This window comes from Puma concolor, chromosome A1 (genome assembly GCF_028749965.1).
Source record: "Puma concolor isolate L17-30 chromosome A1, mPumCon1.1.hap2, whole genome shotgun sequence".
NCBI classification, from domain to species: Eukaryota; Metazoa; Chordata; class Mammalia; order Carnivora; family Felidae; genus Puma; species Puma concolor.
The window spans coordinates 31,422,341-31,449,782 of record NC_141667.1 but is presented as its reverse complement, the minus strand read 5'-3'; the positions used below and the strand labels follow the sequence as shown (position 1 = coordinate 31,449,782).

The 27,442-nt window shown below is 46.5% G+C and overlaps 1 protein-coding gene across 3 annotated transcripts in view; it reads right to left on the bottom strand.

Moving 5' to 3' along the window:
* Positions 1 to 408: 408 nt before the first annotated feature.
* EGFLAM (EGF like, fibronectin type III and laminin G domains) overlaps positions 409 to 27,442 on the bottom strand; it is a 187,149-nt gene continuing 160,115 nt past the window's right edge. The window contains exons 18-24 of one of the 3 annotated variants that reach the window (XM_086677412.1): positions 25,949 to 26,129; positions 20,171 to 20,194; positions 17,150 to 17,228; positions 13,346 to 13,489; positions 6,913 to 6,996; positions 2,395 to 2,498; positions 409 to 1,599 (exon numbers count right to left, since the gene is read on the bottom strand). In XM_086677412.1, the coding sequence (XP_086533538.1) occupies positions 1,445 to 1,599; positions 2,395 to 2,498; positions 6,913 to 6,996; positions 13,346 to 13,489; positions 17,150 to 17,228; positions 20,171 to 20,194; positions 25,949 to 26,129 (771 nt within the window). In that variant the 3' untranslated portion in view covers positions 409 to 1,444. Of the gene's footprint in view, positions 1,600 to 2,394; positions 2,499 to 6,912; positions 6,997 to 13,345; positions 13,490 to 17,149; positions 17,229 to 17,346; positions 17,488 to 20,170; positions 20,195 to 25,948; positions 26,130 to 27,442 lie in introns of those variants that run through there. The other 2 variants (XM_086677413.1, XM_086677423.1) reach the window with 2 other exon arrangements.

The window sequence follows — 27,442 nt, the reverse complement described above, 5'->3', positions numbered from 1 at the left end:
TGCACACGTAAGAGGAGATTCATGACGGACTAATTATAGGCTCTTACGCGAGTTGGATCATATTTCCCTTCTCTTTGGGGACAGTGTTCATCTCACCTTTCCCTTAGCAAAGTCCCATCCTGGAGATGTGCCAGTGAGCCAGCTGCCTGCAGGGTCACAAGCGTGAACAGCACTGGGGCATGGCCGACGGCTCAGAGGAAGCAGTCCCACGTCTCTGGTTCTTGCCCAGACACTCGGACCATGCTGAGGGCACCCCCTGGCCCGGAACAGCCTTAGAACAGCACTGTAAGACTTGCAGGGATCATTTCTACTGTTCGTTACTAATTGTGTGAGTGTCCCTTTGTGGACATCGCCTCTGTCAGGATCCGTAACACCGCCCCCAAATGAATACCAGACCGAATGAAAGAGTTCTAGCCTTCTCATCTCTTTTATTCAAGTTCCCTACAGACATCCCCCCTCGCTTGAAACAAAAATGACAGTGACCAACCTCAGTAACACAAGTAAGTGCCTTTTAATCTGCTTATTTTGGAAGCTTCATATTCATCTCCTTGAGCCAACGTTTACCAAAAGAGAATGGTCAGCTCCCCAACGTGCTCACCCCAAGCTACCTATCCCACTCCAAATGATGCCAAAAGGGCCCAAACAAGTCTCTTTGGGGAGAAAAATTTTTGGAAGTGTGCAAAGAATTCAGGGTTGTCCACGCCAACTGGCAAAAGTATACTGTGCAGACAATCTGCAGCTATAAAAATATACACATACAAAAAGACAGCTACAAAATCATGGTGCCCATTTTCTTAGATTTCCATTATAAAAAGTAGGGGTTTTCCATTAAAGGTAAACTGGGGGGGGGGCAGCATTATAACTTTGATTCCATGTCTAGTCTCCCCTCATCCTTATTTTCATGGAATAGAGCACACTGAACTAGCCACTGAGGAGTGGAAGGGGTTAATCCTAATAATTCTCGGACCAAGGTGAGAAATTCGAGGTTCAAGGTCAAATGGTCATTCTGCTGTCAGTAAGAGTGTCATGAGTCAGGGAAGGAGGGAAGTATTTTAATCCTGCCCTTTGGCCCTTTGGGTCTCTTTTTTTTTTTTCTTTCTTTTTTTACGCACTATGAATCACAACACAGTCATTGAGCTACAGCAGACAGGCTCTGGAATTTGCATTGATGTGTGATCTCTGGCAGCCCCTACACATTCAATGGAGAAAATTCGATGCTTCCTACACAGAGTATTCCGCTGGGTTTGGCCCACATAGTGTCAGCAGGAAAGGCCACACAGGGACTCCTGTCTTGGGTCTCGTTTCTCACCAGAGCGTACTTTCTCCTTGATGAGAGGAAACACACCTGGTCCCCGTGCCTCTGCGTATGGCATCGGGCAGGGGCTCGGGGCCCCTGGGATTCTCAGGATAGAAGGCTGTGTCCCTTGGGCAAGGCCAGCTGGTGTTACTTGGCTCCACAAGTGTTGATGTTTTTCCCATCCACGGCGTCTTCCACGAGGGAAATGTGGTAATCAGTGGACAGAGTAAAATGAGAAATACAGCCCACAAGGCCTCGCATGTATTGCCTGTTAGTGTGCAGAGCAATTTCCTTCATTCCACCTGCCAGGAAGCAAGAGGGAGAGGAGGTGAGCCAAACGGGAGGATGTCTCTTTAGGACACCTGTCTACTGACCAAGGCGTCCCTTGGCTGACACGATGAGTGAGGGCTATCAGCCCCTTGAACTGCTCAGTGCACAGCCTTTGTCCAATTAATGATTACCCCTGAAGGAACAGGTTGACTGATATCAATCTGACACACACAATCGCTATTTACACCCTCCTTGCATGTGATTTCTGACCCAATTGACCACTTATAGCCAAATAGTATCCAATAAAATTTGAAATGTTATATAATGTCAACAAAATGTAACATGTAAATGTGATGTCATCTTAAACAGAAAGAAATACACTGATATTGAATGCTTTCAATCAAGTGCACTTTTAGGAACTATCACATGGATAGAGATGTATTTTCAGGTTTCTGTATCTGCAGTAGCAGGTTCTAAACTATTTACAGAAACACCACTCATTCTAATTCTGAGAGGGCCAAAGAAAGATCCTCCTTCCTCAGAGGGAACTTTCGGAGCTATATTAAGCAGGTTCCTGTTCTATAAACAAGAAAAGCATGGTTTTCCTGGTGGCTCAGCCCAAAAGCACAAAAGCATCTAAGTGCTTCCTGCCCCCTCAGCGATGAGTCAGAAGTTCAGAAAATGGAAGAAGAGAATATCTGGCAGGCTTCCCAATTTCTAAGTATCTGATCCAGTGAAGTACACCGCTTTGGAGAGCCCCACCATGAGAAATGGAAGATTAATGAGAAAACACTGGCATAATTTAGACTTGGTCAAAGGTCACTTACCCACATACAGAGCTCCATTGATGTTGAGCTGCCTCATCATGCCAGGTGATTTGCCTGTTCTGGCCCCATAGTCATCCACAGTTATCTTTCCAGATTGGCCATCCCTGTAGAAACCGTGATTTTTGGAGCTTCATTTAATTACCCTCCATTTTAATAAAACTGTATTCAAGTACCTACTCTGTGCCAGGCACCATGCTAAATGATAGAGGTGCAAAAATGAACAAAAAATTCCTGGCCTACAGGAGTATATGGTCTACCGAGGCAAACAAAAAATCAAATTGTAAATGACCAAATCGTGCCCCCAACTCTGCAGTAGAGGAATGCCAGGATACTGTGCAATTACACAAGAGGAGAGAGGGTCAGGGAAAGCTTCAGAGGAGATTCTGAGTTTCGAAGGCTGGGTAGGTCAGGTGAAGGAGGAGGGTAATGCAAGCAGGAAGTGGCGATGCCAACGGGAGAAAAAACAGGGGACTGGTACAGATTAAGCATAGAGAATTCCGGAAGTGGGAGTAGAGCAGCCAGAAGCAGATGATGAAGGGCATCTCTGCTGACGGGAACCAGAGAAGAACGTGTAAGGGGAGAAGTGGTCGTGACATGATGGCACATGATGTGTTTGAATGCTATTCTAAGCAAAACGGGAAGCCAATGAAGCAGGTATTGTAGAGGGAGGATTACTCTAGGGGAGGACAAAGAACAGCTTAGAAGTTTCTAAAGGATTTAGAGAGTCACCCAGAAGGGACTCTGGGCACAGTGGAGTGGAGGTATTCATCTGTGGCAAGGGCTTTAACCATTTTCTAAGCTGATTTCCAAAACTACCCAGTCCCATGACCTTCAAAAAACTGCCTCTGTTTGTACAGCTTTTGGAGGGGGTGTACCAACACAGGTTGCACTTTTTTTTTTTTTTAAAGGAGTTCATTATTGATCTTCTAATGTTCCTTTTTTATAGCAAACTGTTCTTGTTTCTTGGGTTAATAGCCTTTCTTCCCTGACAATTGTAATATGTTTTATCTTTTTTTTTTTTTCATTCAAGTCTGTTTCCTTCACATTGTTTTGTTATGTTAATTTGTTGTGATACCCATCTTTTACACTGGAGACTTTTCTCAAATGCCCAGTGATTTCTGACTGCCACTTCATAGTCAAGTGAAGAAAAAAAGCACTAAAAAGCAGATTGGAAGCTCTGTGTGCAGGATGGGCTCTGTTGACTGTGTGATGGGCTTCATTGTGCTGTGATCTGGCTCAATCATTTTCCTGGGGGACATGCGAATTTTCTACTTCCTTTACTGTGGAGTATAGGCATGGCTGCCAGTGCTCTGCAATCTCACTGGAGGAAGAATTACAGGGTTCTTAATATTCAATATATGAGCTTGAACACGTCCCCAGCCCAGTATACGGTCCAGTATTTAGTTATGCCTAGTGCCTCTCATTCCAGACCCTTATTTCACTCTTCCAAAGAACTGCCTTTCATTATTTTCCCATGGTTAGGCAAAGGGAAGTGTGCCAAATATGGGAAGTAGAAAAGAAGTTTGGGGTCTAACTCTTCAAGTAAATTCAAGTACATTTTTTAAAACCGATCTTCCTGCTTTTAGCCCCTCCTTCACCTTCCAGAGGTTCCTGGCTCTACCTCCTTTTTGGGGGTACACTAATATAAATCTGTCGCCTGGGCCTCACATCTTGGTAGCAACTCTTCTAGTAACTAGCTTTAGAGGTAATTCTGTTCTGTCCTCACCCTCGATACCACATACTGCCTCCCTGTTTTGGATATGCTTTTTTTGGATCTCACACCTGAATGCCGTGATTGGCAATGCCCACAGTAGTTCGTTTTGCCTGACTTGCTGCCATTTTCCCCCCTCCATTACTCTAAAAAATTCCATTTTTCCTATTTCATTTCATCAGTTCTAAGAATTTTTCATTTTGTTATATCTCTGAAATGAAGATACTTCTTACAATCACTGGCATCTTATTTTGAAAAAACATGGTATCGACTTCTAATATAATAAGTAATATACTTCGCTATTAGGTCCATTATTTATTGTCTACTGCCTCCCGTTAGAACGCAAGACCATCAAGGCAAGGGTGATGGTATTATTCGATGATGTGTCTCATGTGTCTGGAATAGCACTGCAGTAGATGAATGAACAAGTGAATGTGTGAAGCTTCAACATCCTCATCTGAAATGGGAGTAACTATGCCTATCCTACGAGGCTACTGATGAGAGATTATACGTGCAAAGCACGGAGCATGGTACCTGATACGCAATTGCTGTACAAAGAGTAGTAGAGGAAGATGCTGCTATTGTTACCAATACCATCATCGTTCTCATCTGTAAAACGAAGATCACAAAACCCAAGTTGCTGTGAATATTGACCAAGATAAAGTATGTAAGGCACCTGGCATCTTGAAGAACCTTAACAAATGAAGATTTGCTTTCTCTTTTCTGCTAGGATTAATTCCTACAAGACCAGGATTACTCAGAGCAAGACAATGTAGGAAGCAGAGCTTCCCTTGGAGATCTCTTCTTCATTAATTCTTCTATTTCTGACTCTGAAGCCTGCTTCAGAGAATTAAGGTATTCATCCAACCCTTCTAGTTCTAGTTGAAACCCATGGCCTTAACCCAGTTCCTGCTTGGATCTGTTGTACTACCCCTTCTAGGCCTATCTGCTCCTCTGGGGCACAATTTATAACATCTGCTTGAATCCTCCCATCTCTCCAGTTCCTGGTTAGTTCCTTCTGTTCAGTCCTCACTGCAATCTAAGACCCACAGGCAGAGATATCACTGGTTACAATAATAACAGTCAGGTCTACTAAATCATTTTTGTGGTGCCAAGCTCAGTGCTTTGACATTCAAAGTCCTTCTGTTGGAACATGCCCTGTCTTATCCCTCTAAAACATCTGAAATCCTAGCTGGGGTGGGCTGCCACTCCATGGGGTGGGATGGAAAGAGCTTTGATCTAAGATTCTAATTTTGGTTCTGCTCACAGAGAGTTGTATAGTCTTGGGAATGTCACTTGACCTCTGTTCCCTGAGATGTCTAGGAAGTGTCTAGAATCCCCACCAGTGTGTATCTTGATGAGCATAATCAAACCACAACAATTTGGAGGATTTAATAATCATTCCACAATGTCTGACTATTCCACCAACCTTCTCGATTCAAGGAAATTAACAACAGGTGTTCTCTAATGTTCCCACGATGGGAATTAAAGGGATCAAATGTGGTATTTCATATTCCTTTGGATGATTCTGAGTGAGCCCTTTTACAGATGAGTAAAGAGAGAAATATGAAGAACTCAGAAGCTATATTGTAGTATCTTGAAGTTGAACTACGAGCATTTAAATTTATATCCTAGAATATATTTGAGATCAACATTATAAATACTCACTATGGGAAAGACATTTCCTTTTTTCAACCAGTCAGAGCTAGGGCTTCATAAAAATCACTGTCTCTTTTCAAGGGCTTTCTGAACCCCCCGGGCAGTTGGCATGGCTCTGCCTCTTTATCGTTACACATCTTTTCAGGCATCAGAGGTAGGCAAAATGGGCAGGACACTGGGGTCCATCGAAGCTACTCCCACCATAGCCTACATGTGAGCCGAGCCAGAAACTGATCATGGTAGCCCCATGTTTCCCAAGCCTTACTCATGACCTCACCCACCAACCTCCTCACGGAGGGCTACGGTAAATGCTCAGGGAACCTGACCCAAAGACTCTGTTCAGTTCATCTCCTAGAACCTTCATCTAACATGGCAAGAGTGAATTTTTTTTTTTTTTTGCATTTCTTTTTTTTAATTAATTAACTCATTTTTTCATTTACATCTAAGTTAGCATATAGTGCAACAATGATTTCAGAAGTAGATTCCTTAATGCCCCTTAGCCATTTAGCCCATCCCTCTTCCCACAACCCTCCAGCAACCCTCTGTTCTCTATATTTAAGAGTAAGAGTGCCACTTTTTTATAGAGCTAAGTTTAAGCCTGGTGCTATTTGGTTTCTCAGAATATACTGTTAAGAATATGGACACAGGTAGTAAAACTCATTTTAAAGGAATCATTCACCCAAAGTTAATCAGAAGTCAAGGTACTGACCTCTGTGAGAGGGGAAATATGTAATTGGGGCAGGTTACACACAGATTCTAAGGCTCCGTAATGTCAAAAAAAAAAAAAAAAAGGAAAAGTAGGCAATTGCCTAAACAATGAGAGTTGAAGCATTTCTTAAAGTCCACATGCCCGGAAATCTTATCCCACTAGAGATATCTAGCTCTCACTAGATAGCAAGGCCCCCTTCCACTTTAGCCATCAAAGAGTTCTTTCTCCAGAAGGTCACTGTCGAGTGAAGATTTGGGAGTTCAGCCTCCCTAGTCTGCCAGTGTTTGGGAAAAGTAAGGTGGAAGTCAGTAACAAAATGCCCTGAAAGACCCAGGTCAGAAGTAGTAGGATGCCAGGCAAGGTTGGGGAACAGGACACTGGGGCTAAAGGGACTGGGATAGCACATCAACCTCTGTCTCACCTTTTGGTAGGTACTCACCTAACAGCCTTGACTCGGTGCCACCGACCATCATTGAAGGAGCCATTAACCATGATGGATGCCACACCACTGCCCAGGTTATAGCTGACAGCGTGGGGGAAGAACAAGACAGACAGAATGAAGTACTATACTACAGGCAGCCAAGCGTGCACAAACGATTCTCATCGTGAACATTCTTTGGGACTCAGAATGCAGTTTTCTTAACACGAAACAAAACAAGGTTATAAAAAGCATTAGGTTTCCAGGCTAGGCCATGAATGATTAAAAAAAAAAAAGTTTTCTTTAAATCTTAGTTGTAGTAAAATACACATAACATAAAACTTACCATTTTAACCGTTTTTAAGGGTAGAGTTTAGCAGTGTTAAGTATGTTCACATTGTTGTGCAAGGAATGACCAAAGCTCTTTTTATCTTGCAAAACTGCAACTCTGAGCCCCATAAGCTACAACACGCGATCCACCCTTTCCCCAGCCCCTGGCAAACACCACTCTACTTTCTGTGTCTGTGACTTTGACTATTCTTGGTCCGTCATATAAGTAGAATCATACAGTGGTTATCACTTTGTGAATGGCTTATTTCACTTAGCATAACGTCCTCAAGGTGTTTGTTTGTTTGGGCCCCATGTACAGAAGTGTCAGTACCATAGTATCGCGAACAAGAAGGGTTTTATCATTTGTAATGTGTGCTACTAGGTTAAATGATGTCTCCTGAAAATTAAGGTTCACCCAGAACCTCAGAATGTGACCCTACTTGGACATAGGGTCTTTGCAGATGTAATCTAAGTTTATGATGAAGTCATACTGGAATAGGGCAGCTCTAAATCCAATATGTCCTTATAAAAAGGGAATTTTTGGACAAAGAGAGAGACATGCATGGGAAAATGCCACAAGAATATGGAGGCAGAGACTGAAATGATGCATCTATAAACCAAGAAACACCAAGAATTGCCAGCAACCACTGCTACGTGGGAGAAAGGAATAGAACATTCTCCCTCAGAGGCTCTAGAAGGAACCGACCCTACCAACACCTGTGTGTTGGACTTCTATCTTCCAGAATGGAGAATTAATTTCTATTGTTTTACGTCACCCAATTTGTGATAACAGTCATGGCAGCTCTCAGAAACTAATACACGTGTTTTCGCCTTTTGAAAAACAAAACAAAACAGAACGTTGCGGAGTAGGCTGAGCCCCAAAGAGATCAGGGGAACTTACCTGAAAATCCCCAAACTAACATATAGGACTTAACTTGGTATGTTATCTGCTCCTCCCTCCCCATTTTATTCTGACATCAGGTCTACTCAGTAGCTTTGTATTTTCTAGTGCAGTTTCCAGATACCCTCCTACCCCGGGGTATCAGAAGACATGCACATGTTGTTTACGAGAGAGAAATATCCCTCTTAGTCCAGTGTTCATTCAATAATTCTAATTTAATTCGATTCAACAAATATTTGGTGAGTGACTACTCCAGGCTGGGCACTGGGCCAACTGCATAGACCTCCCCTTGATAATGTAATAAAGCCTACGTAATCATGCTCTTCGAAGAAAATGTGTTCCACCAGGACACCTCTCTCTTCATCTTAGAAGAGGACATATCTCTCCATTACTTCACTGGCCAAGAATTAGGAATGTTGAAAGGAAACCTGGATTAGTTACTGAGCTCCTGCATGCACTCGCTCTGAGAAGACAACAAGAACAGAAAGCACTTGGCTTTCCCAGGGAAAGCACTATCGGTCCTTCCTGTAATAATGGCGGATCAACGGAGTCACACAGCCCATAGACACTGAACCAGGCACAGAACCTGGGCGACTTGACGAACCAGGAGACACAGTTGTCACTCCGATCCTGAAAAGTTTACTGCTTTCTAATGAATTTTCCCACATCCTGTGTCCCCTTGTATGAAGCAGCCTGCAGGTGGAATTGTCAGATTTCATTATTTAGTGGCCAAATACTTTTTGAAGAAACGAACGAATACGAAGCAGGGCCAAGAGCTGCTTGGCAGCAACTGAGCTGAATTACTAGTGTGGCTTTTAGGAAAGGTAGCACAGGGTAACAGAAAGAGCATCAGCTCTTGGATTGGACTAGCCGGCCTTGATTCCCAGCATTGCCAATGACTAGCTCTGGGACGTTGGCCATTTGCCTGATCTCTCTAAGCCTGTTTCCTCATCTGTGAAATGGGAGTAATATCTTCCCTGAAGGACTGCAGGGAATATTATATACAAAGAGCACAGCACACAGTAAGATCCAAATAACCCCATTACCCCAAATATATGCGGTCTTTAATGCAGCTCATATTCAGGGTTGACAATACATCTGCAGGAACCAGTAATAAGGAGAAAGTTGCCACCAAGAGTTAAACTCATCAGGCCTCTCCTGGAAGAGTAGTCATGTGTGACAGTAAACCCACAGTCTGTCAATATGTAACTAAAAAGGCCAGGAACACCAAGTTTCTGAATCAGGGTGACTTGGGTAAAATCTCAGGGACGCTAGACTGGAACGAGACTGTGATCCAGTGAGTGGAAACCTTTCAGTTGATAAGGCTCCTGTTCATGCAAAGAGCCCGAAAGTGCTCAAGGGAGTCAACACTGAACCTGGCAGACAGGAATCCAGCCCTCATTGTGGGGTGGAGGTTGGAGGGGCCACTCGGTTGGCATCTCCACGACCTGACTCTCCAATACCCAACACCACTCTATCTCACCCTCCAAATAACCTCTTGCCTCTCCAGACACCCTGTCACTCTGGAATATCTGCTTTTTGCAATGATAAGAGATCAAGAACAGTGGTTACCTGTATTGGGAGAGGGCATGAGAGAGCTTCCCTGGGTGAGGGAAATGTTCTCTATCTTGTTCTGGGGGTGGTTACACAGGCATCTACATGTTTAAAAATTTACCAAAATCAGGGGCACCTGGGTGGTTCACCCAGTTTTAAGCGTCAGACTTCAGCTCAGGTCATGATCTCCCAGCAGTTCTTGGGTTTGAGCCCCACGTCGGGCTTTGTGCTGACAGCTCGGAGCCTGGAGCCTGCTTCGGATTCTGTGTCTCCGTCTCTCTCTGCCCCCTCCCCCCCAAAAAATAATACACATTAAGAAAATTTTTTTTAATAATGTTTCTTTTTTTTTTTTTTTTTTATTTTTGGGACAGAGAGAGACAGAGCATGAACGGGGGAGGGGCAGAGAGAGAGGGAGATACAGAATCGGAAACAGGCTCCAGGCTCCGAGCCATCAGCCCAGAGCCTGACGCGGGGCTCGAACTCACGGACCGCGAGATCGTGACCTGGCTGAAGTCGGACGCTTAACCGACTGCGCCACCCAGGCGCCCCTTTTTTTTTTTTTAAAGGTGGAAATATAGAATGAATGAACAAATGAATGTATATCTGGCTTCTCTATCAATGCCTTGTTAATCTGGTTAGCATGAATCGCTTATTTTAGTCCAAATTTACCTACTTAACTTGCTGTGCACGAGAAACTATGGGGTTGAGCACCAAGGGGGGGGGCTGGCTCGACGAGCCACCAGGTGAGGCCTTTTGGAAACCACTCGGCTGCCTCCATGTGGTGACACCCCTGCTTAGTCACGTTCCCTTCGAACTGTAGCACAGGGCACTTTGCTAATGGCACATCTCTTCCTTTTTCTCTCTTGCCTGAAAATGTTATCAAGGTCACACGGAAACAGTGGGAAAGACGGTCAATCAAGCGATTGTCACAAACCTGTCCACTGGGTTTTATGCCCCATATCCAACCATAAAGCGTAAGGAAACAAAACAGCCAGTATCCACACACTTGGATTCCCTTTCTTCTACTTAATCTTGCACACGGAAACACAGAAAACATTTGCTCAAAGATCACCATTTTAATAACCATTACCACTAACTGCTAGATATGTCAGGCCCTGCATTCTGTGAATTAACTCCTTCAATGCTCACAACTGTTTCCTTTCACAGAGGTCAGGTGACCTGCGAGAGGTCACACGGCCATGGGAATGGTGCAAACCTGACTCAGAAGCCCACGCTTTTGATCATTTCAGATGCTGTTTCCTAGGGCGTGGTTCCTGACGGCACCCACTAGGACCTGGTCCAGCAGAATCTCTGGGGGTGGTCCCAGGAGTCGACCTCGGAGAGGAGCTCCCTGCTGACTCTGTACATTGACACTTTCAACCCACTGGCCTGAACTCTAATTCCTCTCTCTGCTCAGCCTCCCGCAGCCGAGCTTCCTACGCAGTAGGTGCTGGGTGAATGGATGTGGGAAGGAACTGCCCAGAGGAAGGAAAAGCAGCAGAGGCAACAAGGCTGTGGCCCCAGGCCCAGGGGCGGGCGCAGATGTGTGCCTTGGTGGGGGTGAGGTGGGCGATCCCTTACACAGAACACAGCTAGAACTCCAAGGCTTAAGTGAAAAACACTAGGCCCGTTTTCAGAATCCCGAGGAAGAACTGGTATCCTAACAAAAATGGCTGGGATGCTGTGGAGTTGTCAGAAGGGTCTCTGGGGGGTGTGGGAAGTGGGGGTGGCCGGCTGTGGGAGCCAGAGGGAGAGCTGTGCCGGGAGGGCCCTGGGCCGAGCTCCCATGACTGGGCTGAGTGGATGGGTTTTAGCTGGCGGTTTAGGGGGAAGTGGGGCCTCCCACCCACGGCCCAGCTACTGTTTCAGTTCCCTTTTCTGGGCACAATCAAGCACTTGAGGCCTTGGTGAGGTTAACCACAGGAAAACCACAAGAAAATGGCTTCGCGGCAGCCAGCCTGAAAGTGGGGTGTGAAGAGCTCTGCCTTTGACCTCGGGGCCAAGCGGGGGAAGGGGGACCAGCCGGTGAGAACTGCTCCCACCGGCCAGCCTCTAGCTTCCAACCACACGCGCTCTCACTAGAACCCGGCAATCACAAGACTGCATGGCTTAGCGTGCTCTGCTGTCTGGGGGCAAGCGTGATGTTGGGCAAGTGACATTTCCTCTCAAGATGCCTTTTGTTCAAACTGAAAAAGACTTAACGGTTATTCTACTCTGGCTGTCAGTAATCCCAGTGCATGATCCACAGAAGCCTCAGAATTAAATCTTCCCCTTCTCCACAGGTCAGTCATCTTTGTTTTAATTCCAACTGATGCCCTATCATGTACTGAATTTGTGCTAGTCACCAGAGGAGGAATTAAAAAAGGGAAAGCCAGATAAATTCCTACCCCCGTGGAGCAGACGGACGATCTAGAGACACGCAGGGGTTTCAAACATTAGCAGACACAGAGTCACTTGGGGAAACCGTTAACACAGAATGCTGGGCACCCCCCTAGAGTTTTTCTGGTTCAGTAAGTCAGGGGCGGGGCTGGGAATCTGCATTTCTAACAAGTTCCCAGGTGACACGGATGCTGCTGGTCCACAGACCACGCTTGGGGGAGAGGGGCAGAGGGAGAGAGAGAATCTTAAGCAGGTTCCATGCTTAGCAAAGAGCCTGACACGGGGCTTGATCCCCGACCCCGGGATCACAACCTGAACTGAAATCAAGAGTCGGACACTCAACACACGGAGCCACCCAGGTGAACCTGGACAAGTTATTTCTAAGCTCGAGTGAGGATGTAGCATCAAAATCTCTACAGAAGCTTTTTCATATCACACAAGCCAGTGCCTGCCTGGAGAAACCCAGCTCCCGCCCAGTGTGGCGGGGAGCAGTGGTCTAGGAAACCCTTTTGCCACTTCACAGCCATCCATTTGATAAGTTTGAGAATAGTCTAAAGTCACTCAAAAGAGGTAAGAACTTCTGGGACTGCCTTATCAGTATCACCCAAGAAGCATTTACAGAAAGCCAAATGTTGGGTCGACCTACTGACGTATGAATCTGTGCTTTGCTCTTCTTTGCCGTGGGAGATTGGAAAGCAGGCGTTCTCCTTCCAAAGGCTGCACAGCTAATAGGGAACAGAGTCATAATTTACATCCAGGTCTCGCGACCTTCGATGGCTGCATCCGTCTGAGCTAGCTTGAGCTGAAGAGTCATATCCATGCTTGGCGCTATCAAAGTCCTCTCTCTATGACTTCCTAATTTCCAAGTGGGGAGCATATGGCTGCAACATACTAGAACAGGGGTCAAAAAACTTTCCGTGAAGGGCCAGATAATAAATATTTTAGGCTTTGCGATATAGTCCCCACTGAAACTACTCAAGTGTGCCAGTGTAGCACGAAAGCAGTCAGATAATATATAAATGAACAAGTATGGCAGAATTCCAACAAAACTTCATTTACAAAATTGGGTGGGGGGCTACATTTGGTCCTCAGGCTATAATCTGCTGACTACTGCTCTAGAAGATGGATGAAACATCGAAACACCAGGAGCGTCAAGTAAGCCTGGCGCTTCAGGCAACAGTCAATTCCAGCAAAATGCGTGCTAGCTTACTTTGGCATGACTCTGTTTGGCATGATCAGCACTGAGAAAAATCGCAAGGTGATGCTGCAGACAGCTGGTGAGGGGGTTACCTGAACACCAGGGCTCCATCTCGAAGGCCCAAGGAAATGAAGTCACTGTTGGGCCTCATGGGGCTGTCTCCCCTCCACAACAACAGGCCATCTTTGGCAGTTGTCTTAAACCTCATGAATGCATTTGTTCTTGATCCTGATACCCTGGGGAAAAAAGACAAATAATTGCAACAAACCAACCAGTGCCCACCGACATCCATTCTGCATAATCCCAGTGTTGGCCACCAGCCCCAAGAAGCCAGGAATGAGGGTCATCTGGCCTTCCCGATACTTACTACCAGGAAATTAAAAATGGCATCACCACCACGAGTCACAGTATGGGTCTAAAATGCTGGACTTCTCATTCTGCAGCAGTGTCCCTTCCCCACATGTGGTGAAACTCCACGAGGGAGTACTTGATGAGTCACAGAGTAGCCAGAGTCTGGCCAATGCCAGCATCAAAGATGCACCACCCCCTATACACACCTAGGTCTTTCCTCTTTCTTGTCCCACCTTCATGGGGCCTTGGAAAAGCGCTCCTTATTCCCCAACAGAGAGTGAGTTTCTTAATTGCCAAGGGGTTCAAGTCAGCAGCCCTCTGGGCTATGATCATGGCCATCGATGGCTTGCTCTGGCAGGGACTGTCCTTTAGGGCAGAACAGGAGGCAGAGTGCCAGATGGGGCAGAGTGCCAGTCAAGGAAGGTGGCTTGATTGGATAATGATCTTGAGAGCTATTGGGGCAGCAGCAGGGTGGGGAGGAAGAGGAAGCTGAGAGGAATGGAGGGATGCTCAGGCAGGTCAGCTCCCTGCCCCTACAGCCATGGCTGGGCATATAATCACATGCTTATGTGTTCTTATCAATTCTTGGGAATAGACCAGTTCAGAAATCTAGTCTCACTAAAGTGACCAGGGTTTTATCTAATAAAAGGAGAAGAGCAAGCATGAGGTCCTTACATCAAAGTGAGATAAAAGTAAACATAATTTAGCATTACTCCTAATATGGCACTACTGGGAAAGTGTCTTTTTCTATTTTCCTATCGCTCGTGCCATCCTTCTGTCTCACGTACCTGGTCAGGAGCTGTAGAGTATATGTTAGTGCAGATCTTCCTCAACTTACTATGGGGTTATACCCTGATAAACCCATCATAAACTGAAAATACCCTAAGTCAAAAATGCATTTAATACACCTAACCTACCAAACATCATAGCGTACCTTAAACGTGCTCAGAGCACTTACATTAGCCCACAGGAGAGCAGAATCATCCAAAACAAACCTTAACGTAAAGTGTTGAGTGTCTCGTGTAACTTACTGAATACCATACTGAAAGTGATAAACAGAATAGTTGTATGGAAACAGAATGGTTGTAAGTGCTTTTGTGGTTCACCCTCCTGATGGCGTGGCTGAATGGGAGCTACGGCCACTGCCCTGCACTATGAGAGAGGATCATATCACACATCGTAGCCTGGGAGAAGATAAAAACTCAAAATTCAAAGTATAGTTTCTCCTGAATGCACATTACTTTTGCACCACTGTAAAGTTGAAAAATCATTCAGTCAAACCATCTTCACTCAGGGATTATCTGCAGCGAACAGGGGAGGGGACTTTTGTCTAGGTTTTCCAAGAGCCCGACCTACATAGAAAGAGATCAAGTTTACTGTCCCCATACAGCGCATTAGAGTGAAGCAGTGAGAAGCAGGGTCCATAATGGTGACTTTGCCACCAGGCCGGGTGCAGAGAATCCAGCCCTGGCCTACTCACTAGAGATCTGCTTTTTTCCACCTTTTATTCCAAGTTCCTTACTTCTTTTACTTGCTCTGGATACATTGACTAGTATAAGCTGATCATTAATGGCTCCATTTCTCTTGCAGTGATTGGTTTAGGGGTGGCCATGTGACCAATACTGTCCAATGAGATAGAGGAAATTTATCAGGAGGGTTCTAGGAAAGATTCTTTTCCTTTTAAAAAGAGTCAGATGTTGGGGTGCCTGGGTGGCCCAGCTGGTGAAGCATCTGACTTCGGCTCAGGTCATGATCTCATGGTTCATGAGTTCGAGGCCCACGTTGGGCTCTGTGCTGACAGCTCAGAGCCTGGAGCCTGCTTCGGATTCTGTGTCTCCCTCTCTATCCACCCCTCCCCTACTCGAGTTCTGTCTCTCTCTCTGAATAATAAACATTAAAAAATAAAAACAAAAAAGGCACATGAAAAAAAATGTTTACTTCCACTGGATACTGCCCTGATTTATAGCCATCTTATGAGCATCTTACGGACAGCTGTCTTATAACCATGAAGGGTGGGGCCATTGGGGAACTTGAGGATAACAGGGCAGGAAGATGGAAGAGACTTACTCTTTGATGATGCAGTTGAATCGCTGACTTAACCAACCCCGGAACCACTCTAAGTCTGGACTGCTTGTTATGTGATGTGATAAATGCCCTTCATTTTTCAGACATTTTGAGCTGAGTCTTCTGTTATTTGCAGCCAAAGGCATCCGACTGAAACAGACCCTGATCTTGACTTCCACTTGCAGCTTCACACACATCTCATATACATGCGTGTACACACAATTGCTTTGGTTTGGGGTCCTGCACCTCCTCCTCTCACCAAACCCCTCTACTCCCCCAAACCACCCGATGCCTCTTACTAAGCACCAGGGTGCTCAAGACTTGGGCCCTCTTCACACTGCCTTGTTTTCTGGGGACTGAATGCCCTTCCGTTTTGAGGGGAGAAAGTGCTGAAGAAGGAAGAAGCTCTCTCTCGGCTGGGAATCCCTATTTCCTAAGGCCCCATGCAAAGACAACCTAGATAAATACAACCTGGAACTAAAGAAATGAAGCAATGCCTGCCTGGTGTGTGTTCCGAGTTACCAGGGACATCCAATGCCACAAGAAAAGGTCTCGTTACTACTTCTGTCCCTTAAAAGCCCCCAGACTCCACCCTAAGAACTGGGTGCCTTTGGCTTAAAGCTTTGCCTTAGTCTGTTAAGACACAGTCAACCAGAAGATGAAGGAAAGTTCTAGAATGATGGTGTTGGTGGCAGGGTTGGGGGGGGTGGCACCCTATAAACTACAAAGAACCAGAGGAGGAAAAAGGAGAGAAGGGCAAACCAAAAGCACCAAAGATGCGTCTCACAAGGGCGAAGACTTGGCCTGGGCCAGCCTTTCCCTTGTCCTGTAAACATGCTCCAAACCAGGAGAATTGGACTGCAGAGCAGTGCTGGAGCTCCTGCCACCAGGGATTGAAAGCCACGGCTAGGACGCGGGCTTCTCCTTGTAGCCACATGAGAGCTGAGAAGCCGCTCCCTCAGTGGGCCAGAGCCTGCAGAGGACAGAGGACCTTTGCTGAGGAAGATACAAAGCGGCACCTGCATTTGAAGACTGGCTGGCCGCGGGAACACTGGGGCGCTTGGGCTAATGGTTCCGGGCAGAACCGCAGACTGTGGCCACAGGACAACGTGAAGCGAACTGCCCCTCCCGGGGACTCATACTCATAACCTTCTTGCTTCTCAAAGCCCGAGTATCACAAATCCTGGAGCTGGGTAGTTTCTCTCTCCAGGCCCTTTGACCAGAAAGGGTCTGGGCTGTTTGTAATGGGGTTGTTCGAAGGGCAGCATTTTTCAAGTTTAGTTTGTTTTTTGTTTGTTTTGTTCTGGTTTCTATGTTTATGGTGTGTGTGTCCCCCCCCCCCCCCCCCCCCATCCCGAGGCCACAGCAAAAAGGACTTCTTTGAGAGTTATCTTCCGGCACGTAAGATAAGGAAAAGTCTGGGAAAGACTCAGAAATCTACCCCCACAGAGATGAGAATGGGGCCTGCTGTAACTTCTTACCTCTTGAGGATGTCTGGATTGTCATAGATCAGGTAACTGCGGCCGATAAACTGTGGAATCTCGATGGCTTCTGTGATTGCTGAGACAGAACAGAAAATGGAGGTTACATGGAGTATGGCTCCCTTGACCCCAGCCCTCAACCACATGGCAGGAAAATACAAAGGAAGCCAGCTCCTGGAAATGGGACATTTAACAACCTGTCAGCCCCTTCCTCTTGGCTGCACATGCACTTGGCCAGGTTCAGAACTGCCTGTCGTGGCTGGGAGTTGGTGTCTCCCTGTGGTTGCCTCCCTGGGGCTGGCTGTCACTGCTATTGGCCTCAGCACTACTGAGAAGTCCTTGCAATATGTTGAAACTTGAACTGTGCCCAATTATTCTTGGAATCCAACGAGCAGGTCCGGGGCCATGTGGGGAACAGCTGGGGATAACCCTAGATGCTCTCCAAGGGAGGCAGAGAAAACATTCTCCGAACAAAGCCCACCAGGACTGCATTGTTTGAAGCCAATCTGCCCCAGGACTCCTTCAGCCATGACCTCAAGAGATCGGTGAGGTGGGCAGGATAAGGTTTATGACTCTTTTTTTTTTTTTTTTTTTTTTTTTAACAAATCACCTCCCAGTGTTACATTTCATAGGATCTTCACTACAATCCCATGAAGTAGCAGGGAGTATGAAGGAGGGTTGGTTATTCCCATTTTACAGAAGAGGAAAATGACGCACAGAGTCATCAAGGATTTGCCCAAGATCACACAGCTAAGACAGCAAAAGACCATAAGCCGAAGGGTTCTCCTTAATTCTGGCCCTCAGCCCACTCAGCAAAAACTTTCCAGTATTTTAGAAGTACGTTTCCTTCTTTCTAATTTCTCATCACTTTGTTTTCCTTAGGAATCACCCGTTTCCACACAGTTAGCAATATCTTTTCCTCTTTAGAAATGACAGTTTAAGGAAATTAACATGGAATGAATCTCATTTTCAAAGAAATGTGTATGAGATGAGAGACGAAAATCCAGCTTATTTTTTTATTTAATTTTTTGCAATGTTTACTTCTGTGAGAGTGAGAGAGAGACAGAGACAGAGAATGAGCAGGGGAGGGTGGAGAGAGAGGGAGACACAGAATCCGAAGCAGGCTCCAGGCCCTGAGCTGTCAACACAGATCCCAACGTGGGGCTCGAACCCATGAACCGTGAGATCATGACCTGAGCTGAGGTCAGATGCTCAACCAACTGACCCACCCAAGCGCCCCTAAGGCAGCTTATAAAACGAGTTCTAGTTTCACAAAAATACGCAGTTGACACAAAGGAGACACTGAGCTGACTCTACACCCAGGAGAGGAAGTGTGTAACTATTTGATACTAAGAACAGTAGGAGAGTTGAAGCATAACTTCTTAAACATGAAGAGAGAGAGGGAGAGACAACAGCAAACGCTCAAACCCGATGACACTGAGCCCCAATAGAAGGTCCTCTGTTGGCAAGTTCCCAAAATCTTTTCATAAAAAATACAAAAAAAAAAAAAAAAAAAAGTAAGGAAGGAGGGAGAGAAGGAAGGAAGGGAGGAAACAAGAAAAGCAAAGGAAGAGAAGTGAAACGTTTAAGATCGTTTCTGAGGGAACTATGAAGAAATTGGTCTATTGCTCTCTGGTGCAGCACAGCCCTGGACAGGGGGCAGCCAGCTGAGAGGGCCTATTAGAACCCAGAAAGGCTCTTGCCGTCCACACTTTGAGTCGCTTGTGGTCGGCCGCGGTGCAGAGGGACATCATCCTCCTGACAACCCTCAGGAAGTCAGTAGGAGCGTGACGCCTTCCACCTCACTCACCTCGTCACACAGGCATTTTATCATTTCATAGCATCACAGGGTGGGGACAGTCCAATAAGATATTTTGAGGGAGAGACGACAGTCACGTAACTCTTATTGCGTGTGTTGTTACATGTATGTTCTATTTTATTATTAGTTATTGTTGCTAACCTCTTACTGTGCCTAATGTAGACATTAAACTTTATCGTAGGTAAGTGCTTACAGGAAAAAACATAGAATATATAGGATTCTGTACTGTCCGTGGTTTCAGGTATCCACTGGGGGTCTTGGAACGTTTCCCCCACAGATAAGCGGGGGGCTATTGTAGCTTAAAATTCTGGTCGCACCACCAGCCTCTCTCCCTTCTGGTTAAAGTGCGTAGGAGGAAGAGGGGAAGAAAAGGAGGGGAAATAGAGGAAAAAAGAGTGGGGTGCAAAACAGCACAAGTTGAGTAGAAAAACAAATGGGAAGAAGGAAAGAGAAGGGAAAGGTTCGAAAAGAAAACGATAAGGAAGGAAGGGAGATGGCGTGAAAAGAAAGGAGAGCCAGGTGGACAGGCAGCCTTCAGGTGGGGAAAGAAATCAGGGCAGGAAAGCCAGGCAGAGAGAGAAGGACCCAGAAGAACAGAAGCAGAAATGAGAGGGCAACAGTGGATGAGGTAAAAGGGGGCTTGCAGCTAGGAAGCGCGCCCCTACTATCAGGATACGAGTGCCCAGAAGGAAAAGGGAGAGGCTATCCAAGCTGACGAGTCCTCGTTCCCAGAGCTAAACATAGCCAAGGCTCCCCTACTGGGCTTGGCTCACCCCCAGGGAGAGAGGCACAGGCAGGGCCCATCCCTGCTGTTACTGGCCACGGACATGGGCCTGTGGCCAAGAGCCATCGTTCCCCTGGACTCCTTGAAATGGTCAGGATGTTCTTGTCACATGTCATCAGCTCTGCACAAGGAGAGCCTCAAAGGGGTCCGTGTGAGCCCAGTCCGGCTGCCTGCTAAGCCCCCTGGCTCTGGGGCTCAGGCTCCTCCTGAGACGAGCTGGGAGACCAGCGCATTCTCAGGGCTGGTGGTTTTAGAGGGAGGATTCCCACTACCCTGGTAGAGTGTCCGAGGCCCTCACCATTTCCCCGGATCCCTCTGCATGTGGTCGGCCCGTGCTGTGCCCGTGGCCTGGCCAGAACTCTCCCAGGCACGAACCCAGGGTGCTTTCCCAGTGTCTCGTGGAACGTACTGTACTTACTATTGAGGCAGTAGTTCCCACACTCTGCCAGGTGCCAGCATGGAACAGAATAGGGAAAGTCAGAATTCCACAGTCATTATAAAATCCCAATTCTCTTGGTTGCAGATCCCTGAAAACCAGCCTTGTTTCCCTCATAGATCCCTGCAGAGGGCCCAGCTCACCCTCCTAGGGGAATGTGAGTAAGAATCCCAAAGGGACCACTGGGATCCTTCTCAGCAGGATTACACCAAGTCACAGACTCACCTCCCTAACTAAGTCTTCACTGAACAGTGGGGGTGGGGGTGGCGGTGGGCAAAGAAGAGATTTAAGTAAGTTGTCTGACACTTCCGAGGCTCCCCTGACCTTCAACCAACAATCCCCATTTATTCTAAACCTGCAGAAGTAGTTCTTTGCTAAAGAGTCACTTACCTTGTCCATGATTATTACTTTCCTTGCCTTAGACTACATGTGAAAGAGGAAAAGACGAAAAGAGCTGCCTCTTTTCTCTCTCTAGTGGAAAAATACCACCCCAATTCCCACCTTCACCTCCCCTTTGGCAGATCCAAGAACCCTGCTTATTCTGTGATTAACAAACGTCAGGGGGATGCTCCAGAAATGACATGACTGAGTGCAAAATGGAGAAAATGTACTCACTGTAGGCAGTACATATGGAGAAATATTAATTCCATACTAAAACATTAGAGCCAGAAATGACCATCTTGGCCCTTTCTGGCCCTTGTGGTTTATTTAAATATTGTAAACATGACGATGTTTTATCCTAATCTAATTTTTTTCTACATTGTCTTTTTTTCTGCGGCAACTACACTAGTCGACAAGTATTTTTGTCACGTCTTTCCATTTATACCCAGAAGCTTGTGCCATCTGCTGACACACAAAAAAATACCCCAATGAATAGCAGCATCCAAGCCAGGCAAAGCGAATTTTCCACTTGAGGGACCTGAAATTCCCAAAAGACTCTAAATAGTTTGACGGGAGTGCTGGCTCTCTCACAGGACCACAGCAGAGGAAGGACCTGGGGGGTTGTGATCTGACTTTCCCAACACCATCCCGATGGTGGCAACTCCCTCATCCACAGGGCAGCTCCATCCCTTGCTGGAAAGTTCTACTTGGTACAGAATTCTTGGTTACATGACGCCTACTCTGTAGGCACAGAGTGAACAACAACAGAATACCTTTTTCTTTATGACCAGCTGTCAAGGATCTCAAGAGCAACATCTAGGCCGACCACCCCCACATGTTTCCATTGTTTAATGATACAGCATCCCAAGGGGAAAAACTTCCCTGTATTATGCATAATTAATATATTTTTTAATCTGTGGTTCTATATACTGAGTTTTCACATATTATGGCCTATATTTACTGAAGCTGTTTTTTCATACACTGGGACCAAATAAATAAATAACAAAATCATCTAAATCAGACCCAGCTGTCCATTTGCTAAGTACAATATAAAATGTTCAAAATGTTGCATTTGTGGTGTATCTGTAATGACAAGGCAAGACCCGATCTTTTAGGACTGCGCTTCCCTGACACATATGTGACCAAACCGGTTTGGCTGTCAGTGGTGAGTGGGGTACAGCCCACCTGCTACAGAGGAACACCCCCATCTAGTGGCCTGCAGGGTCCTGCACGATCTGAGCCCAAGCTTCTCGGCAATGCAGGGAAGGGAAGGGAGGGCCAGGGCTGAGTTCTTTCCCAGGTGGCCTGTGTGCCCTTGGCTGGGAGAAGCCCAGGAGGAAGAAGCTGTACCCTGTACCCTTGTCATAGACACTCGGATCATCGCCAAGGCCCTGAGAAGTCCCGCAGAAGAGAGAGCTGTTTAATTGTGGTTGCTCAGGATTACCCAAGCTTATTTGACCACGGAACCCCACTGCCATTTTGTGTATGTGACTGTGTGTCTGCCTGTCTGTGTGTGTGTGTGTGTGTGCTCAAAGCAGTCATTAATATTTGTTAGAACCTAATTTTTTACACGAGCCTTGTGAAACTCTGCTTTAACTTGCTGGTCACTTAGATACAGGAACTCTGAGGGACTGGACACAAGATGGGTAAATCTGGATGAGAGTAGAGAGAACAGAAATCCCTTAGGATGGGGCATACATTATATGAGGAGGGAAGACTTGGTGATGCCCCTCTGGTGAAATGAGAAGGGGGTCTCATATTGGGGTGCTATATGGGATGCCTAAATTTGAGGTGGCAGGAGGCATCTAAGTGTGAGAGCCCCCAAATGGAAGGTGAGAGAATCACCAAAGTCAGGCTTTATGGTTTTTGTAGGCACCTGAAGTTAGAAGCAGGCTGGGGGTTAGAACTTCTGGTACATATATACAATGGAATACTACCCGGCAATGAAAAAGAATGAAATCTTGCCATTTGCAGCAACGTGGATAGAACTGGAGGGTATTACGCTAAGTGAAATAAGTCAGTCAGAGAAAGACAGATATCATATGTTCTCACCCATATGTGGAATTTGAGAAACTTAACATAAGACCATGGGGGAAGGGAAAACAAAAAACAAAAAACAAAAAACCTTACAAATGGAGAGGGAGCCAAACCATAAGAGACTCTTAAATACAGAGAAAAAACTGAGGGTTGGGGGTGGGGGTAGAGAGAGGAGAAAATGGGTGATGGGCATTGAGGAGAGCACTCGTTCGGACGAGCACTGGGTGTTGTATATGAGCGATGAATCATGGGAATCTACCTCCAAAATCAAGAGCACACTGTATACTCTGTATGTTAGCTAACTTGACAAAAATATATATATTTAAAAAATTTTAATAAAATAAAATAAAAATTATTGGGGGGGGGGAAGAACTTCTGGCTTCTCCTGTCCTGGTGGGTTCCCCACTTTGGGCTGGAGAGGCTCAGGTTTCTGTAGCTCCTGGCGCTGCGGGGAGCCTGCTGTGCCCTGGGAGCAGCGAGGAGCTCAGCGGGAGCCCCATCCCGACTTCCGTCTGGGCTCAGCCTTGCAAGAACAAAGGGGGAGGTCCCCAAACCATAGCGATGGTCTGAGTGTCTAGCACCACTCCAGGACTCGTGTGAGTTTCTGGCTCCAGTCCTCCTGTGCCACCAAGTGGTGAGGACGAGTGTCCATCTCCCAGCGAGGGCCCTCGTGGAAACCGCCTGCCTGCCACAAACTCCCTGACCGGGTTGGAGAAAACTAGACTCACGAGGATCCCCAAAACGAAATTCCTGAAGGAGGTGGTATGGACTGAATGAGGTCAGATGCTGGCTGACGTCTGCAATATGTCGCTCAATGTAAAAGGACTGGTTTAACTTCTGGAGGGGATACTATGAATAGGTTTTTGCTTTTGAAACATTGTCAGGGAAGGGGGAAAAATTTAAACTTTTAACTTATGAAGCTAGGGATCACCTTGCTGGATTTGACAAGACTGTCTCCTGTCTACTTGTCAGGATTCATCCTGACAACCAAGGATGGCTTCTAAGTATTCTTGGTCTCCCCGACTAAGAATCCACCCAACTTTTAGAATGTTCTTATGCATCTCTAAGGAAGAGTGTAGCTGCCTATCTCTCTCCCCTCTCTTTCCCATCCTTACTCAGGACTAGATGCTCACCCCAATGAGTCTGTATGGCAACTGCATACCACTGGGTGCCTGCTGGGGCCTGGAAAAAAATTGTCCTTAACAGCCCTAACCTGTGCCCAGGCGCATTAATCCTCTCAAGCCACATGATGGGAGAAGACATGATACAGGCCATGCTCCCCATGTATAAATCTTCCTAGGGTTGGCAACAGCTGCCATTCTGCCAGGAGCATTATCTTTATTTCATAGTCTGCCTGGGTTTTACTCTCGACTCTAGCCGAGCACATTGCAGAAAAAGAGGCCTAAACGTCCCCTCACGTTCCCCCGGCTGCTGTCCATTCCCTTGGATCTTGCCAGGAGGCCCAGGCCCTGCATGGAGATCTGACTCCTCATTCCGGTGAGATGTGTTTCTCACTGAACCAGAACCTACAGTTACGAAGCTATAAATGTGAGCGCTTTGCACCTGCCATGGCTGATATTCTACAGTGGGAAAGGGGGGTTAACAAGATCACAAATTATCCTGTTCTTCTTCCTTTCGTTCTCAAAGCTGCATGTTCATTTAAGCCTGGACTTTATATATTGACCATTAATGTTAGCATTTAAGGCAGGAGCAAACCTGAATTGCCTGTGGTAAAATTGGAGACCCAGGAAATTCAAACACTAATGTGTAAAATCCAAACTCAATTTTCTGAATGAATGGGCTACTCTCGAACTAAATCTCTGCAAGAACCCACTATTAGCTAAACAACGATTTGCTTGTTAGAATTATAATCAGGATCTTTCAGAAATGGATCAATTACTCTTCTTTGGAGGTTCACCGCTAGGGTGAGCTATGTTAATAAATATATTTCATATAATTTGCCAGGCAGTTTTCAGAATTCATTTAAATATAATACTACTCAGGCTTCCAGCCAGCAAATTAGCATTCATATTTCCCAAGACTGTTGCAAAACAACTTCTCCTAGCATTCCATATACCGCAATATCTACCTGTAACTTAACAGTCTTTCCCTAAGCCTTAATTCTGATAAAGATCGGGAACCTGGAAATAAACAGGAAAGAGAGAGAGCACATCCCTTCACTTAGGCTGCCCCCTGCCTTATTTCTTTTGGCCTGTCTACCTTTTTTTATTAGTTCCCGGACAGGTGAGGCCATACTGATGTTGGAAACAAGAAGATCCATATGGCCCAACATGATAACCATATGCTGGCAGGCCTCTTCTAGATACCAGATCCGTGGCCTCTGCCTCCCTAGGGCAGATGTGAAAATCTCAGTCCAGCAGGGACTCACCATCTGTGACTTGCTCTAGCTTTCAGACAACGGAAGGTAGGGAGCTGAGTAGCTCACCGCACCTGTAGTGCATTTTATTTTTCTCCCCAGTAACAACATGGCTAGTCCTGGCTGAGTACTTACCAGGCATTGTCTCAGCAATATGCATCATCTCATGTGGACTAAATGAGGACACTACTGTGTTAGACACTATTGCCTGGTTATTCCCGTTTTACAGATGAGAAACTGAGGCACAGAGGAAACAGCATGAAAACAGCACTTTACAGAAGGTTATTTGTACTTGTAGTTTGAAGCAACCTATTTAGAATTTATACATTTCTGTATTTGGTGCGATTTCTCAGCCACATACAGAACACTTTTTTTTTTTTAACTTTTTTTTAATGTTTATTTATTTTTGAGAGAGAGAGAGAGACAGAGCACGAGAGGGGGAGGAGCAGAGAGAGAGGGAGACACAGAATCGGAAGTAGGCTCCAGGCTCTGAGCTGTCAGCACGGAGCCCGATACAGGGCTCGAACTCACAAACCGTGAGATAATGACCTGAGCCGAAGCCGGAAGCTCAACCGACTGAGCCACCCAGGCGCCCCTAGAACACTTTATAGCGTTCGCAGGAAGGGGTCAAAATAGTTACCAGCCTATAAAGTCTCCACCTACGAGGACAGGCATGGCTCAGGTGCAGGGGTCCTGGGAACCCCCCTACACTATGATGTAACCTTTTGGTGGCTAGACCCTGAGGGGATTCTCAGGAAAGAAGCCGTTTACCTACTGTTACAGAGGCATTTCAGCATTTCAATTCTTGTTTAATGTAACAATTAACCATCTCATATGCTATTGAATACGTTACTGAAATCAATGATAAAAACCACTGGCACGGCTGTCCCGGGGTTGCCAGATCCTTCTGGAAAAGTCGGTCCCCTCTGCTCCCCGGTGCAGCGCCTGAGCCCCGCCCCGTGTACCTTTCTGGCAGTGGAGCCCCTCGAAGCCCAGGGGGCAGTCACACTCATAGCTGTCCTTCCTGGGCCGGCAGCTGCCCCCGTGCGTGCAGGGGGCCCCCACGCAGGGGTGGGCTGCGTTCTCCACGTTCACGCCCCGCGTGAAGTCGTGCTTCACGTGGATGGTTCGGTCGTTCAGGATGATCTTCGGGAGAAAATGTAAACACAGAAAACATCTTTGCAGTCTGCTAAAGCTCCCCTCAGCCTGTTAACCTCAGCTACATGTGATGGGGGAGCTTTCATAAAAGAGAAAGTGTCTGGTTCCTGTTTTTACCGCCCAGTAAGTGATGCAGGCACTGAAGTGATGCTCTGTGGCCCTTGGGAGAATCTGCAGAGAGTAAAGCGTCCTCTGGTCCTGGAAGATTCCGGGAGGTCGTAAAGAAGTCTCAATAAATACAAAATTAAGGTTCTCAAGCTGGCTGCCTGTTAGAATCGCCTGGGGGACTTTAAGAAATACACTAATGCCCCAGGTCTCACCCAGATCAATGGAATCAGAAGCTCTGAGGGCAGGATCCAGTCAACAGTAACTTTTAAAAGCTTCCCAGGTGATTCTAAAATGCAGCCAAGGTTGAGAGGTGCTGCTATAAAGCCAAGTGGGGAAGAATACAGAACGAAGTATCATGCAGGCAGAAATCAAAGGGGGACTGACGCCTTCTAGTGGCAATGGGGCTGGGGGAAGCTTCTCCCTGTACCGCTGTGTTCTTCTGGCTGATGGTCTCGTGTCATCTACAGCTCCATCAGTGGGGTCTCCCAGATTGTCCCATCCCTTCCTGTTATCCTCTCTCCCTGACACTCTTGAATTCCCTTCCCCACATCCCCTTCCCCACTATTAAAAAAAAAAAAAAAAAAGTGACACTCAGATCACATTCTTGTCATTGCTGTGCAAATTCACTGGGACAAGAGGGCTCCATTGCCTTCACTCCCTTTTCCCTGCAATGGGGGTCTAGTGAAAATGATGAATTACAGGGAGAGGTCACTGGGTTTCCCAGCCCCAAATAACGTCTGGGGGACCCAACGTTTTCAGCCCTCCACTTGGAGAGTGTGTTTACCTTGAGCTGTTGGGTGTTTTGGTGTCAGGCAGGCTTTGCAGAACCAGGAGACAGAACACCTCTCAGAAAGACCCCCACCCTGCAGGGGGTCCTAAGAGGTTAGCCATGGTCCTTCCTGCCACTAATCCATGGTTCCATAGGCCTGCCTAGTCCTTGGAGGGTGTCAGGAGAGTTAGGAGAACACTTTTTCCCAGTCTTGAATCTTACAGCTGCAAGAGAGTAGTCAGAATCCTTCTACAATCTTCCCCTTTTCGTGCTTCAAGGGAAAGACTGTGAAACTCAGTCATACGTCCTTGAGACAGGCCAAGAGGCTACCATCCCCTTCAGGACGTGGCACAGCCAGTGACTCAGCCACTGGGAGGGGCGGGTGGCCTTTCCGGGACGTGGGGAGGAAAGGGTTGTGTGTGCC